This window comes from Zonotrichia albicollis, chromosome 10 (assembly GCF_047830755.1).
Source record: "Zonotrichia albicollis isolate bZonAlb1 chromosome 10, bZonAlb1.hap1, whole genome shotgun sequence".
Lineage (NCBI taxonomy): Eukaryota > Metazoa > Chordata > Aves > Passeriformes > Passerellidae > Zonotrichia > Zonotrichia albicollis.
The window spans coordinates 29,693,082-29,711,261 of NC_133828.1; the positions used below are offsets into that span (position 1 = coordinate 29,693,082).

Genomic DNA, 18,180 nt, shown 5'->3' on the forward strand with positions numbered 1-18,180 from the left:
TGCCAGGCAACTCCCATGTACATACTGTAGGACCAATGTTGGATCTAGTCACAAAATGCGATAAGCTGGACAGGCAATGTTTAGCATTTACCTGAAATTATGTAGTCCCACCTTTTAAAAGTGTTTTCCTCAGGAAAAAAAAAGGCAAGTGTGATCAGCTAACAATTTAAATTCTTTTCTCTTTTCATGTAATACTAGCTAGTATACAAACTGAAGTTTTTGTGGGTAATCTAAAGATTAGTTTTTTCAAGGAAATTTTTACTCTCCCACACATCATTAATGAAATAAATTGATGAATAAACTAAATTTTAAAAAGAAAGTTCCTGCAATTTGCAGGTGTTATGATGATTATTATAAAGCAATTATGTTCTAACATTAATTATAAATGAGATCCTTAAGCATATTAGCAAGAGATAGCAATTAGGTTATTATTTTTTTGTCTTGGGCAGAGGGGAGGAAAAAAGCATGTGGATTAGTTGTTTTTGATGTAGTGGCAACTGAGGAAAATGTTTTCTAGTTAGGGCCTGATAAGGTTTAGCATTTTTTCAAAGTAGTAGAAATAATAAGAAAAAGCAAAGACCATTAACCCCAGTCAGCACAGTGTGTTGTTTGATGAATTCTGAATGCCCTCAAAATTAATAAGTCGAATGAGAAGGTCATTTTTCTCATCTATTCCCTGTCATGTGTTAGAACTTGGATAATGCTTTCAGCTTGTAACTGGTAACAGAATCAATAGAGAAGGGCAAACCCAGAATAGTTCAGAGTTATTGCTTTTCAAAAAAAAAAAAAAAAAAAAGAAGAAGGGAGTAAAAAGGAGAAACACTCCTTAAATTATATTTATGGATGATGTTGGTGTTACTGAGCATAAAATCAATAAGCATAGCACAACGAAAATCTCTAGGAAGTATTTATTAAAAGTGGCTAGTTCAAACCATCTGTTATGAACCAGTTTAAACACAGAAGAGTGGGGGAAATGAAGTGTCTGTGAATAACACAGATCAGACCCAGGGAGGTTTGAAATATACCCAAAAAACATGATTAAAACCAGATGAGGTTAGATGTTGGCACCAAAAAAAATGGGATATTTCATTTAATAGTAAAAGAGGCAGAAGGGGAGAGAGAGGGAGAGAAGAGAGAAGGAAAGAGAGAAAGAGTTGTGCATGGGGAGTCGGGGGACAGGGAGAAGAGTGAAACATATCACCCTTCCTGGGGTCCCAACTATATCTCATTGTCCCACTCCATCTGGTCTTCTTGGCAGTGAGTCTCCCCTCTCTGTGCCCCGCAGCACTGCACCAAAAAGTGCAGAATGCAGTGGACTGATGTATGTTAGACCAGGTGGGAACACCCAAAGCGCCTCCCCTAAGGGGACCAGTTTGACGCTGTCCCTTGCAGCACTTTGGATATGTTGTATCATGTTGCAGTGCTCTGGTGCAGTCTGGGGACCTCTTTGGAGGAGGCTTTGATGGGCCATGACACCCTTCTGCTGTCCTTCCCAGGGTGAAGCAGCCCCACATCTGAGCTCTGCACAGTGGAGGATGGGTGTTCACCGCCTCTGACCAGAGGCTTTTTCACTACGCACCCAATGCCTCTTTCCCCCCACCCTTCCGTTCGAGGGTCTGTTCGAGCCTGGCAGCTGATAGCCCTGAGGCTGTGGTGTCCACCCTGAAGGTCCTAAGGATGATCCAGCTGTGAATGTATTCTTCTAGCCCAGGCCTGAGTCACTGTCTTCATCAAGGAGTAGTTCTGGGCCTCAGTCAGAAGGCCTGTTCAGGGCGTAGTGGTCTTCTCTGCAGCTTTGCTAGTACAGTTCAAATATAATAGGCAAAAGTCCTTAAGGAAGATGTTCAAGCCATAAATTATAACATTCTATCTCCAACACCGTTGAAAGTGTAAAACTGTACTATAAAATAAAAATCTATCTGAAATAAAGTATTGAAATTATATTAATATTTACCTGATATTGATACGTAGAAAACACAGAGTTTCTTCTTGATATTTTATTTACCTTAGGTAAGTCTAGTTTTCTTTGACAATTGAATAAATCTTGCATTGTAGCACATGGTAAAATTGTCCTTAAGATACTTTAGGTTTATTTACAAGCATAAAAATTTCTTTTTTTATTCAAAGAATTTCCAGTTTTACATTAAGGAAGTATCTTTTTAAATATGGAAATTCGAGTAACTACTCAATATCTTGGAAGCTGGCATGAAATGGTACGTTCAGCTTTAGACAGAGTGTGGAGTATACTACTACTAATAAATGAGAAACATTTATTAAATGGGAAGAAAAGTTCTTCATTTCACAGCTTTGCATTTTTTTTCTATTCTAAGCATCCATCTTTGAAAATGTTCTACTTTCTAAATGAATTCTATCAATTATGAAGAAACCTTTCTTTTGAAGCCAAATAACTTCTGAATGATATGGGCTCATATTTGTACCAATTTGTTCTGTTCAAGGAAGTTTCATTTCACTGGGTTTGTAGATGAGTTACAAATGGAAGACTATAACCAAAGGAGAATAACACATTTTGCTACATCTTAGTGTCTGATGTTGTTAGTTGTTGAGTTTGGAATTGAGAAAAAAATCAGAGCCTGTGGCTCATGGCCATTCTGCAGAACTTGTTAGAGGCCGGCTAATTTATTTTGACAAATTTTGTTAGGATAGGATGCAGACTCTAGCCTCCTTACAGATTTTCAAAAAAAGCTTGAAAAATAAGTTTTGTCTAGGATAGTTATTTGCAGATATATTGTGCTGTCTGTTTTCTCACTTCTTTACACCCACAATATCCAGTAAGGAAAGGAAACTGCAGTTTGCACTGTGTGATAAATTAGTCAATATATCTAGAAAACAATGAGCATTAAGGCTTACAGGCTTCTATTCTAGGCTTTTTTTCCCCACTGGATTGAGCTTTCAGCGCCTGCAGTAGCACCAAAAAGATTCTTGTATCTCCCTGGTTGTCACAGTTTAACCCCAGCTGGCCACAAACTATCATACAGCAGCTGCTCCGGCTGCTCCTGCACCCTCAGTGGGATGGAGGAGAAAGTCAGGAGAGATACTAGTACTAATGTGTAACAAAAGGAGAGGGGAAGACAAAAAAGGAGAGACAGAGACACAGGGGAAGACCCAAGAAAAACAAGTTATACAGTACAGTGCTCCCAGCCTTCTGACTGATGCCAAACCCATTCCCAAGCCGTGATAGGTCTGTCTTCCTGGTGATCCTCCTCAGTTTTTAGTCTGGCCATGACATTCTATGCTGTGGACTATGCATTGGCCTGATCAGGTCGGCTGTACTGCCCTGATGGTTCCTGCCAGTTTTTTGTGCACCTGCTCACTGAGAGAGCCTGGGAAACTGAAAAGTCCATGACTTAGGGTAAACATCACTTAGCAGGCAAGGCATCAATGTGTTTTCAACATTGTTCCTATACCAAATCCAAAACAGAGCAGTGTGTCAGCTACAAAGAACAAAAATTAACTCTCCCTTAGCCAGAATCAGGACACTGGTTAAATCCATAAATAAAACCTCTTGTTCTCTCCAAAACATGAGCTTCATTTAGCATAGCACGGGCAAGGTAGAGCTTCTCAAGGACTTACTTTTTTCTCACTGGTTCTGTGCTATTTTTGTTTTGTTATTGATTCTCATGGAATATCAGAGTATTTAGTGAAGAATCACCATGAAGATCATACCATGTCTTGCCACAATTCTTCAAAACTAAAATAAGTTCTTGCATTGTAAAACAATAAAAGATTTACAGTGCAAAAATATAAGATCCAGCTACTGGTTGAGCAAAGGCAAGTTTTTCTGCTCACTTCTCCATGGTCACAAATCCACCCTTTTTCTATGCCTAACCAGCATTAATTGAATGGGTGGCCCTAAAAATCTGGATCATGCTTATATGGGTTGGTTTTACTAATGAAATGTAATTTGTATCATTAGATTTTCTGTATCTATGTATGCAATCTGCTCCATCTAGCCTTGCCAAATGGCTTTTTAGTTAAAATATTGATGGCCAAATTGTATAGAAGTTTGGGTAATGCACTTAACTTTCCTAAAAGTAGTGCTGAGAGCAGTACTTGGGCAACCTGGTCAGAATGCTAAGACTAAATATCTCCTTTAAGTGAACAAGGCTGGGATGTGCTCGTTAGGCACAAACAAGGAGAGCCACAGGGAAGATGGCAATTTTTAAAGTAAGGTTTTCTCCCTACCAGAACAGTTTCTATTGCAGTCCATATATTTTTAAACACTATGGGGTCTAGTTACAAAATGCAGATTTTCTAGACTCTAAAGTTTGCTTTTTTTTGCATATTATGGGAAAAATATTTACCAAGAAACTGAAAGTTAAACTTAAATATGAAGATATACATAAGGATCTTTTCTTCCTTTCTCCTGTACTCCTGGCAGTTATGTCAGTAAGTACTGTAATCATAGAACCAGACAAGGAATGCAGTTACTTCATTATCTCTCCATGCACTTCAGAAATTCTTATAGCTTTTATTCTTTTCTTTATCCAATCAAAGTATTTGACAGCCAGCAAACCAGTCAAAATGTATAATAATGAAAAATGGTTTTTTCATAAATATTGTAAGGATGAGATAACATCAACAAGCACAAAATCTCAAAATCTGCTTCTTTTCTTGTCACACTATGAACAGATGCTAGAAAATATATTCTTGATTGCTAAAAACCACATAATAATTTAAGCCCTTATAAGAAATTTGACCCTTGATATTTTTTTTCAGACATATAAATGCTTGTCAGCAGCTTAGTGTTGCCAGAAGAGCACTGAATAACTCACAAACTCACTAGAATGTTGAAGGATAGCATTTTCTGTCTTCTGAAAAATTATCTCATAGTGAATTTTAAATAAGAGGGTTATGCAACTTTTAATACATATTCTGTCATTAACTTTTGCTATAAAAAGTCAATATCTTCTTTGTAAATATCTTTAATAATCTGTACATCCCTAATTTCAGTTTTAAAGAGGAGTAAAGTGCTCTTAGTAAATCTATGTGCTTCAAAGTGTTGCTCTGACGAATGTCAAAGTAATTATATACTGACTGGCAGGAAAAGGCCCCTGAGGTTTAAGATTACATACCATTTCTTAAAATTTTCATGGAAAATCAACTATAAAAATACCTACTCTCTTTTAATATCTAGCTTAATAAAAATAAATTATAGGTTAGAGATATTACATGTATTCAATTTTGGTGAAAGAGACTTGTAAGTCAATATATATTATTTCCCTGAAACCCAAACAATTTTACTTAACAAACAGGAGAAAAAGGCTGTTCTACTGTTTTGATCATAAGATATGCATGTTTCTTTAACCATTTGAAGATTTTACCTTGCTGTGTATGTAAATATGTTTAGCTGAATAAGATATATAATTATTTGATAGCTTCATGAAAATTCATCCCTTCATGGCCTCAGCAAGGCACTTGGCACACTGAGGAAGTCCCATTTCCCTCAAACAAGCTTCTATGTGACAGATGGATATCTAGAACAAAAAAAATTAAAATACACTCAGATAATCTTTAAATTTTCAGGTTCCACCACTACTAGCAGAAGTTCTGTTTCAATATCTATCTAAAATTACATTTGGTGAATATGAGGATGTAGTGGAAGAAAAAATAAAAACTTCTGTATAAGACCTCATTGCTTTATCAGAAACTGTCTGACAGAGAATGTTTTAGCATTCAGCATTATATACAAACAGTCACATTACATGATTTTAAAACCTTTAATAAAGACAAAGAGAGTAAGACAAGAAGGCAAGTACTATTAACATTCCCTACCATTAGTATTTCAGGAGATGTTCTTTGGTAGCTGTCCTTTGAAAGACATGTAAAAATATCTTTTACATGGAAAAATACCTTTTACATGTAAAAATATCTTGTAAAGCTGGTATGTGAAAGCCTTATGTAATACTGTGTTTGCACCAAATTAAGAGCACTTCAGCTTTCTTTCAGTACTGGTGTAATCTTCTTAATTGTTCATGTCTGCATAAGGAAGACAATCATCAAGATGACTGAAATATGAAAATCCATTAAAGTCTTTTGGGGAATTAGGTAATGCCTACTATCAGAAAGTCAATGTTAATTTAAATTCCATTTGTTCATTAATACTCGTGTAATATTTATTTTTAGTTGGTTTTAGATTCATAAATCTCCTTAGGAGGTCGAGTCTGTAGATGTCTCGTGGTAATGGTATGAATAGACAGGAAAAGTACTTGCTAGTTATAGCTTGGCAGCTTCAATAGAACTAATACACAGGAGAAAAGAGAGGCAGGAGAGGTTGCTTCAAGAGAAGAAATTTCCATAAAATCTGTTAAAACCATTTTAAAGCTGAAGCAATACTCCCTCATTTTGAGTGCTCCATCATTCTGATTTAAGGTCAGGACAAAAGCCGTCAATTACAAGAATATGGCCTTTGCTTACAAGTCTGATTCATGCTTCTCATTTATTTTCCTTTCCAAGTTTTTCCTGTTCAATACTGTTATTAATCTTGTTGATAAAGATCTGAAAATTAGTTCAAAACTACCTTTAAAAAGGAAGACATTGTATTGTGTATTTGGGTTAGATCTAAAGAGGCAGATATTCCAAATTCCTTCATTTTTTTCCACTAGCTACGATAATGATTACAACACAATTATCATGGTTCAGCTTCTTCTTTACATTTTCATGTCATTTCATATTTTGGTGTTGAATATCCTTTATTCAATGAGCTCCTTAAATCATAGTAGCTATTCAAGTATCTCAGCAGATGAGGAGCTGAGGTGTTTCTAGATTTGCTACATCCTTCCTGGCTTAAGGATGCAGGAGTGATCATCCACTCAGTTCTCAGGGCTGTGTGCCTAGCATTGGACTACTACTGGAGTGAGTGCAGCAACACATTGGCAAAATAGTATTTTTTTCATGTAATATAGTATTTCTTAGAAATAAATATTTCAACATTGTATTTGAACAGGTACATAGTTTTACACAAGATGTTTTATGGATGAGATAAATGTTTATTTTAAAGTTCCCAAAGTAATTTGGGACTATATTTATAGTTTGAACTTTATTAAATGTTTATGAAATTCTCTTAACATAAAAGGTGCTATGCGTGACTAACCTTGTCAGTACAAGATTTACTTTAATTCATCTGTTGCAAAAGCAGCAGTGACAAAACAGTGTTTAGTACTGAATATAACTACACCATTTAAATATACATACACTTCATATGAGGCACACTTGGTCATGAGACATAGCAAAATACCATCTAATTTATTAATGATTGCAACCATCAAACTTTCACATCTACTCTTCACACAGATATCTGTGTCCATCTACCTTAAATCTGTTCAGTTTCACACAAGCCCTGATACCTTTTTTGATATTTTGTCACCTGTAAACATCGTTCTTTGTTCAAATTTTCTGGATGCGCAGTATTTCTCTTTTAGATAAAAGGTGTTACCTAGATTGTAAACATGTTGCATATTCTTTCTGTGAGTGTACGTTAGTCAACTATCTTCTGTTTGTTTGGAAATACATGGCACAAAAAATATTGTGACTTCTTAGCAGAGGTGAAAAAGGTCCAATATTTTCTGAATAACTTGCATTTTGCATTTGGTCCATGCAATTGCAATATGTTCGAGGGATGAGTGCAGTGCTTCTTGAATGCATTGGGAATGGTTCCTGGTTCTTTTCCATGTTCATGTGCTTTGCTTAGCTCTATAGTCACTTAAAGAGCCTGGATGCAGCCCTGTCCTAGACTTGCTCTCATCAAGTGGTAGAATAACCAGGAAACCATACTGTTAATCCATGCAATGGTTTGACAGAAATATTTATTTAACAATTCATGGTGACATTAATCATTTATTATTTCTGCTATAATTTATTCATATGCTATTATGCTTCTTTGTTTCTAGGTCTTTGGTTTTTACTGTGTGCATTTGCATTCTTTAATAAATTTAGAATGAGAATGCCTCAGAACGAAATTTATGAATATACATGTGATAGCAGCATGGGTCTCTCAGACTGTCTTGAAACTAAAGTTTGAATAGTAGAATCATTGAGTGATAGAATGGTGTGGGTTGGAAGAGACCTTAAAGATTATCTCCTTCCAATCTCCCTGCCATGGGCAGGGCTACCTTCCACTACTCCAGGTTGTTCACGCCCCATCCAGCCCGGCCTTGAATTCTCACTGAAATGAGGGAATGCTGCTATTCCCTAATTTTGTCCAATTGTTTGGATTTTTAAACTCCAGTTTTGCCTAAATCAATTTAAACCAATTTAGGAATAAATGTAACTAAAATTAGATTTGGAGTCAGATTTCAGGGGAATTAGTCCAGTTTACATTCTGTGTTGCTCTGAAGTGAAGCAGAGTGTCTGGAATTTTCAAGCAACAGAAAGAAACATGTGAAGTAAGCTTTATTGTCCTTGTTGCCTAATCCATTTTCTTCATTGTCTGAAAATCCAGCAGAACAGTGATATAAATTTTATAAATAGCAGTTCACTTGGCACATATACTCACTGTTCTCAAATACTAAGAAAACCTTGTCAACTCATCAGGTAGGGGACTAAAAATTTTAAGACTGCTTAAGAGACTAAGCAATGCTTCAGCTTGCTGTCAGCTAATGTGTTTAATGCATAAAAAAGTAGCCGGCACCATTAGTTAAATGCAGGTCTTAGTTACAATACAAAAAATTGATGAACAGCCTCTACCTCAGCAGAGTGCTCAGCCCAGTGCTTGGTGGCTGCTTGGAGCTAGCACATATTCTTTTGGATGACTTAATCACTTCTTTCTTCAAGTGAAAGAGACCAAAGAAGAGTGGTTATTAACCCTCATGTTCTCACAATATTTTCAGAGTAGAATTTGACTGGGTAAGATTAGTGTCACTTATATTACTAAGGATAGGGTCTAAGATTTATGCAACTATTTCTATTGGAATTTTAGACAGAAAATGCTGCACTGACCCTTAGAATTTTCTAAGATTATGTTTAAGGAGCATGGATTCCCTCAGTCTTGAACAAGCTGAATTCTCAAATCCCAGAATTCTAACTGTAAAAAGAAAGCAAATAAAAGCAGGCAATATCACTGAAAAGGTATATCCCCGTCCAATCACCATTTCCTTTGAGTAGAATTATTCATTTTAATAGCTTTTGAAGTGACCTATTTTTTAAATAGAATTGTTTTTAAATAGCAGGAGAATAAGGACTAAGCAGAAGTAATTGGTGGAAAAGGGGTATAAGATTTCATGAACAATGAATATTGGCCAGCTGAGTAATAACTGAAGGTTGTCACCATCTGATGTTTGTTCACCAGCCTGTGTAAAATGAAATGGTGTTCTGAGTCCCATAGGATTTGGAGATCATTTGCAGCACAGAAGGCAATAATTAGCATCATTGCTGACAATCCTAAACACTGAATAGAGACAAAATATAATTTACCTTTTGATCCTTAAAGGTTTTGTTCCTTTCTGACAGAATTCAATCAGACTGAAAGAGCAGCCAAAGGAAATTTGTTTTATCTGGTGCTCACACAATGCTTGCTCTTTGCAACAAAGCAAACATTTCAGCTTCCAGAGCCAGCAAATTAAACAGTGCTTACAAATAATCCTTCCAAATAAAACTGAAATCCAACTCAGATAACACCAGCAGATAACAAATCCATACTTTTAAAAGAATAATAAGATTTAAGCATTGACAAAAGTAGAAGTGGAGGAAAAGGTAATACTCCTGTGGTATCCTTTGTCACACCTTTAGCTGAACTAGAACTATAGCCTCAGTGTAATTTCTCTGTGCATGAAGGTTTCTAACACCACAAAACTCAAAGTGTAGATAGATGTCAAGGACACTAACTTTTTTAAAATTTTGGTTGTGTACACTTTCTAATGAGTGTAAACTCTTTTGTAGGGAATGAAAGCCAATGATAATAGGTTTGCTGTGGGAGAAAAACACTGCATCACTGCAACAAAAGTCATTCACTGGCCCTGAGAAGGCTGGCAAGGTTATCATGTGGTGGATAAATGAATTTCATGACATGCTTAATAATGCAGATTTTATGGATATAAGATATGCTTCTTAATGTTTGCTACAGGGGACAAGAATCAACCAACTGTGCAAAATCATCAATGAATTTATTGGACCTGGCAGACACCATGATTTTCACAGAAATCTCGTTTGCCAAAACACTAAATAATTGAAGCTTAATTCTCAAAACTACAATGAAGTACTTTTTGTCCTGTATTTGCTATGTTTACTGGGAGTAGATACACTGTCTGATTATTGATGTGGATATTTCTTATTCTAGGTTCTATCCTTAGGGGCCGATGTTCTACCAGAATATAAACTCCAGACACCTCGCATCAACAAGTTTACTATATTGCACTACAGTCCTTTCAAAGCCGTCTGGGACTGGCTCATTTTGTTGCTGGTCATATACACTGCCATATTCACCCCCTACTCTGCTGCCTTCCTTCTGAACGACAGTGAGGATCGGAAGAGGAGAGAGTGTGGATATTCCTGCAGCCCACTGAATGTTGTAGACTTAATTGTGGATATTATGTTTATCATTGACATTCTAATAAACTTCAGAACAACATATGTAAACCAGAATGAAGAAGTGGTAAGTGATCCAGCAAAAATAGCAATTCACTACTTCAAAGGCTGGTTCCTAATTGACATGGTTGCTGCAATACCTTTTGACCTGCTGATTTTTGGCTCTGGCTCTGAAGAGGTAAGCTTAAATGAATAAGAAACCTTAAATCTTAATTTATTACTTCACAATAGTATTCTGTGTATCCTAAAGTACTTTTTGCTTGTCATTTAATAGCTGCTTAGTATTTCCATCCCATCTTTCAAAGTTAAACTAAAATTAAATCTTCCTTTGTAGAACAAGGCACAATGTTAGCTTTCATTAAGAAGAGAAAACATTGCATGATTCAGCTAGAATTTTTCAGTTATACCATATTTGACACTGTCTTGAGAAATAATAAATATATTGTGTGTGAAGAACTTGGTCAAATGGTTTTTTATAGGAACTGCTGCTTTGATTTGTCACTTACTTTTTAAAAACTTTCCATGATGCATGTAAGTACTGTGTTGGCATTGAATCATTAAAATAATTTTTCTCTGCTCAAAATATTTAGGTCAGATGTTTACTTAGCAGAAAACAGGTTAGTTGTAGCATAAACTATAGTAGTTATCAAAGAGATTTGGCTGATGTAAATTTTATGAATAATATGAACTATCAAAAGAAGCATGACATGCATGATCTATCTACACAACAGAGTAAAAAATTGTTCAATATATGCATCCAAAACTGGCCTAAAGGTATATAAAATATATGCTATATTCTGGATTCCTGACCCAGCTCATCCAAAAAAATTATTTAATTTAAGAAGGGATAAAATCATAATATTTTCTCTGAAAAGTAGAGAATTGGGTTTGACTTTTCTGTGATGCACAGAATACAGAATTTTTTTAAAGCAGCAAACTAAGCAAAACGTAAATGAGTCTAATGAAACATGAGATTAAACCTTGCACTAAAAATAAATGTTACTAAGGAAAGCTATAAGAAGACAGAGAGTAATATAAAGGACAAGGGGAACATATTAATAGTTCTCTTACCAGAAGAGAACTTTTTTAGTCAGCAGGTGATTAAAAAGCTCAGAGATTTAAGAGAAAATTTGATCACCTTTTGCATTCATTATCTGTGATAGGTGTCCATCTTTCTGCTGGTAACTTTTTCTGTGGTTTTGAAAGCCCATATACATGAAAGACCAACATTTTCATAATGGCATCACTTCTAACTCAGACTACAACTTTGCCCTCCAGGCATGGTCTGCATTCCTTTCTGATCATTGATCCCTTGTCATTGCCAAAAAATTATTTTCAATGATTAGAAGTGTGGAACACGAAGGGTTACAACAGGGATCAGTCCCAAAGTTCATTGAAGGAGTGCCCCTGAACATCATTCTTCCCCACCTCCCCTGGTACAGGTGCTTTTAAGAGTAAAGTGCCAGGTGCTAAAGTCCTGCTAAAGGGATAACTTTAACATAAAATAACATTGCAGATTACAGTAACAAACCAGTGCATTCTTGCAGATAAGTAGACAAATTTAAAAATGTGGAAATTGAAACAGAAATTATTGGACCATGTAATGACTTTTTCACTATTGCAGATATAAGTAAATTGATTATTTCCTCAAAATCTAGTAATTGACCAGTTTCTCTAGCTGGAAAAAATGGCTTTGTTTATCTAAGCAGCAATGATGTTATATGAATTATGTTCCATTCACCATGCCATCATAGCTTCTCTCTCTCATTCATGGTATTGAACATGCCAATCACTTTTCTAAGCTGCTACTTACTGCACTTTTTCTTCCTACACTGCTAAATATAATATTTCACCAATGATCCCTTTTTCATAGTTTAGCAAGAAGAGGCAAATGTAAAATTGACAGAATGGAGCATTTTTCATTTAATAGAATTTCTTAAGTTATGAAAGCTATCTTTTTTGTAAAATAGCTCTTTTTTGTTATCTAGAGATTCTTCAAAGAAGATCCCTAGTGAAAAATTGTATTGAATAGTCTTTTTGTTAAACAACATAAGCTCTAAAGAGAGCTCCATGTGTGCTCATGCAGCTTTAAAACACCTTGATATCAAGTGGAGTCTTGAAAGGGCAGGAGATAATAATCCAAATACCACATACAGCACTCTCCAAATGCTTCTATTTGAGCCATACTTTTTCAACTATAAGAAAGCAACAGAGTTAGACTGCTAACTTTCCAATTTCTAAAATAGGGAAATAATGTAATTTTAATTTTTTTTTCTGCTTAATGACTCAAAATGATAATGATTGGTAGTAAGTAATTCTCTCTTTTTTGTGTGTGTGTTGTGAAAGTTAGGTGGCTTCCCTGATATTTGGGAAGATAAAAATAATGAGTAGATGGAAAGAAGAGAAAAGAAAAAAAATCTTAAGTGATTATCCAACCACTCTTGAGCTTGTAGTCCAGCAGATAGGTATGATGGAAACAGAGAAGCAAGCAATCCAGAAAAGAGAGCAGCATCTATCAGGTTGTTCTTTGCAGATATTAACGGCTGGCACCAGATGGAGTAAGGTAACTGACAGAATAGGCACCCTGCCTCCTTGGGCATTGTGCTGATCAAAGTATTCCAGCACAGCAACAAAATGATGTTCCATTAGATGTAGTTCTGAAACCAAGAACTTCTGTCCCTGGCCACGTGACACATGGAGGATGTACTGTTACTATGTGAAGGCTACATCTATGCTGAGAAGTGGACAGCATGTTAGGCACATCAAAACTTGTGGACTATGCTTTTCACTTCTGCTGCCAACTCTGTTTTAGTGTTAAAGCCTCTTCACTGTGTTAAAGAAAATTAAAACTGAGGATGAGTTTTTTGATACTTGAAGCATATCTAGTCTCATTCATGCTGATTTTACCCTTGACGAGAAGTTTTCTTGTGTTATGTACCTTCCACATACTCCGGAGCTCAAATTGATGTACCTAAGTATAGGATTGACACTGAGTATGAATATTATTAGCAAGTTTAATCTTAAGAATGCAGTGGAACAGTGATGACATATTGTAGATTAACAATCTATCGTCTGATCTATTTAAGAGCCACTGTAAGAATATGTGGTCTCTTGCATGATGTAGAGATATGACTACATCTGTAATAGAATGTTTCAAACACCCCACTAAAAACAAATCTTAGCTTTTCTTAAGGAATCATAAATCTATAAACCTGATCTACCTACAAAGAAAAAAATAACCTAATCACAATATTTACATGTTTCTGAATCTCAGCCTAGGCATAACATTTTGAAGAGTGTGGTCTTTCAGACTACTGAGGTCACTAACCTTCTTTATGTAAAGTTATTATTTGGGGTATTAAACTGAACTAAGGAATGTTACCATACATTATCCTCTTGCTCATTTACTCAGAAAATATGAACAATTCATTGAGTTTTCCACTGAGAAATGCAGCCAAGAAAGGCTTGTTTTGTTCCAAGAGCTTTGGGGTTTTACTCAGAAACATAGTAAATGCAAGGATTTAATAAAACAAAAACTAGTCTAGTACTTGTTGCAAAAAAAAAAAAGCTTTACTGTTATGCATACTACTGTCAGAGTGGTTTGTGAGGCTTGGAAAACTTTTCCTGTTAAACGTCATGTAATATACATGAATGTTAAAACAAAAGCCCAAACCAAACAAACATACAAACACAGAAAACATTAAATGTGTGCAGTCTTGGCATTTACTGAATCGTTTAATATATGTTCAGACTTAATTCAAGGAAAAAAGGTAACTGAGGGGTTTTTTTTAATCCAGCTGTTCCTCTTAACAATGCTGTCCATTCCTTCTACAAGGAATTAGCATATTTACTAATTTAAATATGAAAACTTATATTAATCACCTCTACATTGTTATAAAAAGGTCAAAGCCTCAAAGAAGCTGCAATGGATAATAGCACACATCTGCACTAAAAATCTTGAAACACATTCCTTCTCTAAAATTCTCCAATTTACTTGTAGAATGGTGTAGTACTTTTATTACTGGCTTTTGCCACTACACCTACAAGATGCAAAAAGATTAGTCTGAAGGAACTTTTCCATGATATTCTGTTCACAATGCTTTATCTTCTTTCACCTGTATGAATGCTTTTATCATTACAAACAGGAGGAATCTTGTAGATATACTCTTTGAGGCACTTCTGCCCTAATACTTCACTTTTCTAGACTGTGTGTGTCAGGGCATTTCAAGGAGTTTCTAAGTCAGGATCAAATACAGTCACACAGCTTTCTTCAAGAATACTTATTACCTGTGTGGACTTATTACCTATGTAGTCATATAATTATGAGTAGTTCTAATAATTTGCACACTTTATCATGTTAAAAAATCATTAATCTGTTGGATCATTAAATCCATTATGGTCAACTCAAGAGTCCAGATCAGATGAAAGGGTATTTAGCACATAATGACAACTTCAATATATCTTGATTTTAAATGTACATTTCTTATTTTTTCCCCTGGTTTTATAATGAAATTGATAGCTTAAAGATAATGAAATTAAATTTACATTGAAATGTGTTCTTCTACTCTTTATGTTGATTCCCCAAAAAATTGAATTTGTAGTGGTTTATTCATGCTTACAATTTATGAGAATACATTTGGTAACAGAGAAAATCAATTCCTATCTTATTTTTACAGACAACCACATTAATAGGCCTTCTGAAGACAGCTAGACTGCTGCGCTTGGTGAGGGTAGCACGGAAACTGGACAGATACTCCGAATATGGTGCTGCAGTTCTGATGCTCCTCATGTGCATATTTGCACTAATTGCACACTGGCTTGCTTGCATTTGGTATGCCATTGGAAATGTAGAAAGACCTTACTTGGCTCACAAGATTGGTTGGTTGGATTCTTTAGGAGAGCAACTAGGAAAGCATTACAATAAGAGTGATGCAAGCTCTGGACCATCTATCAAGGACAAATATGTTACAGCACTTTATTTTACCTTCAGCAGTCTGACAAGTGTAGGATTTGGAAATGTGTCTCCAAACACCAACTCAGAGAAAATCTTTTCCATCTGTGTCATGTTGATTGGCTGTAAGTAATTTTATCGTGGATTTTAACCTTTTTTTTCTCTCTGTGTTTGAGCAAATGGCTTAACATTCTAAACTAATAAGATTATAAGCATGCAGCCGGAAGGGCAAATTCCTAGGGAAAGGAATGTTGTATGCAAAAATATGTTGTGACTCATCCAGTGTCAGGAAGTAATCAAGTTGCTTGACTACTCAAAATCTGTTATCCAAACTGTCAGAATATCTGTGTTGTATATCAGGGTCTGTAAGCAAATCCTGTATAAGGTAAGAAGGTGAGTTTGGAGTGGATTTAGGAAATTCTATCCCATCATATTTATATAATCATAATTACATTTTATTTTTCTTTTTAAAACTGAACCCATAAATGTATGCATACCTTTTTAACTCTTCCCTTTCTTCTTAACTTTTGCTTAGCCATACTCATCTGCAAAGCCCAGTGATATGACTTAAGTTTTGTTTCTCTTTAATCCAGCATTAATGTACGCTAGCATTTTTGGGAACGTATCCGCAATAATCCAAAGGCTCTACTCGGGAACTGCACGGTACCACATGCAGATGCTGCGAGTGAAGGAGTTCATCCGCTTCCATCAGATCCCAAACCCTCTGCGGCAGCGCCTGGAGGAATACTTCCAGCATGCTTGGACATACACCAATGGCATTGACATGAACATGGTATGATCTTCTGTTTTCAGGCAAAGATGCTGAGCAATAGATAAATGCATGAGAAATTAGAAAGGCATTTTAAGTCTTTAGTATTTTCTAGTATTTTTTGTAAGCTGTAAAAGTACAAACTTAAGAAGGTGCATATATATCTCAGTTGTTTACAATCAAGCCACTGCATGTTTGGCATACAAACATTTCACTGCCTAGCTTATTGCCAGGTATATCAGTAATAGGAATTCTCATTGTGTATAGGAAAGCTTGAGAACTGTAGGCTACTTCTGTAAGCTTAAACAGGAAAAAAAATATAGGTTTCTTCTTTCAGAAGTAGGTGTTCCAGAATTTTGTTTGTTCTTCGCCCTGATTTTCCACTTCCAGTATCAAACAAGAGAATCTGTGTTCTGTTGATGTCTACAGAGCTACTGTTCTATAAAACCATTGGAGATCAATTCTTTTTCCACATCTTTCCATGTAATCTAGAACAGGTATATTGGGAACAGGTTGAAGAGAGGAGCAGGCAGGTTTTTCTGCTCTTTTCAAAGAGCAGAATCACAAATTTCAAATCACACGATAGTCTGAATAATTTTCTTGCATTCACAGCCATGTAATTCTGCACAGAAAATCAACACAGTACTACTAACCATTTAGCCATCCACAGAAACTCATTTCTGACAAGGAATAACACTCATTTTTCTGGTTTTGATAAAAAAAGCCCCTGTAATCTCTCCTTCTATAAAACATGGCTAGCTAAAAAGGAATAACAATCTGTTAGTGAGCAAAAAGTAAGCATCTATATCATTCTCTGATTTTCTGGAGATAGAAACATTTTTTCTGAAAAGTCAACATCAGATTGAAGACACTGAGGGCATTATACATCTTAAAGACCTGTGAATCTGTGTCTCTGTAGGGATGCTTTCCTTTCCAGAGGTATTCAGAGCTGTAGATTAGAAATTGCAGAACTCTCCAGAAAGCTGTCAAGAACAAGAAAATCTATACACTTTTGTAACAATTTAACTAGAAATCAACTTCCAAAATTTTGACATACATTCAAACAGCTTTCATGTGATATCTATAACTACATTTCTGAATGACTGTCAGAGTACAACATTTTTATGCAGCAAACAGAAAAAATGGTCTCAATTAAAATCTTTTATAAAGGTGAATCACTGACAATTTGACTTTATGGTTACCATTAAGTAAAGCAGATCTTGAAAATACAATAGAAAATTAATATATTTGTCTTCACCTGCCACTTCCATGTGTCCCCTCCAAAGGAATAATATGTCCAGGGCAGGACAAGGACAATTGTATAAACCTCTGCTGGGGATTATTGCAGTGGAAGGCAGCATCAATAGCTTCATCCTGTGTGGCACTGAATAGCCCTAATTCCTTCTGATGGCAATGGAATTGTGGGGTACTCAGCACTCTGCAGGATCAGGCCCTTAAGCTGCAGGTGTGTTCAACCTAAGCCTAAAGCAGCTCACTGAATTATTTCTGAAGATATTACAAAATCATATGTGCCTTAAGTAATTCATTACCACTAATGGATGTACTAAAACCCCCTGGTTCACATGAAATAGTAACTATAACTGGATATTGTCACATGAAAAGTTGCATAATTTGGAAACTGGTGTACGGAAATTAGTCTTGGATTTGTCATGAATGTGAAACAACAATTAAATGGATTAAATAGCCCATATTCTGCAATATGATTGTGAGGCAGTATGGAGGATTTGTTTTTAATAAAGTCTGGAAAAACTCTCAAGTTTAATATCTTGTTTCATTGTATTTCATTCCTTATTCTATTCACAGTTCTATCCCTCATGTTATGTCAATCAGCTTATTTCCTTTAAGAGTTAGAATGAATTACACTTAGTACAAGGATAATATAAGAGTTGTGTGATTTACA

The 18,180-nt window shown here is 35.5% G+C and overlaps 1 protein-coding gene across 3 annotated transcripts in view; it reads left to right on the forward strand.

The window, feature by feature from the left end:
* Positions 1-18,180, forward strand: part of KCNH7 (potassium voltage-gated channel subfamily H member 7) — a 205,711-nt gene that overhangs the window by 154,157 nt on the left and 33,374 nt on the right. For 2 of the 3 annotated variants that reach the window (XM_074548599.1, XM_074548601.1), the window contains 3 exons: positions 10,292-10,717; positions 15,216-15,615; positions 16,084-16,283. In XM_074548599.1, coding sequence (XP_074404700.1) covers positions 10,292-10,717; positions 15,216-15,615; positions 16,084-16,283 — 1,026 coding nt within the window. Of the gene's footprint in view, positions 1-10,291; positions 10,718-15,215; positions 15,616-16,083; positions 16,285-18,180 lie in introns of all 3 variants that reach the window. The other variant, XM_074548600.1, reaches the window with a different exon arrangement.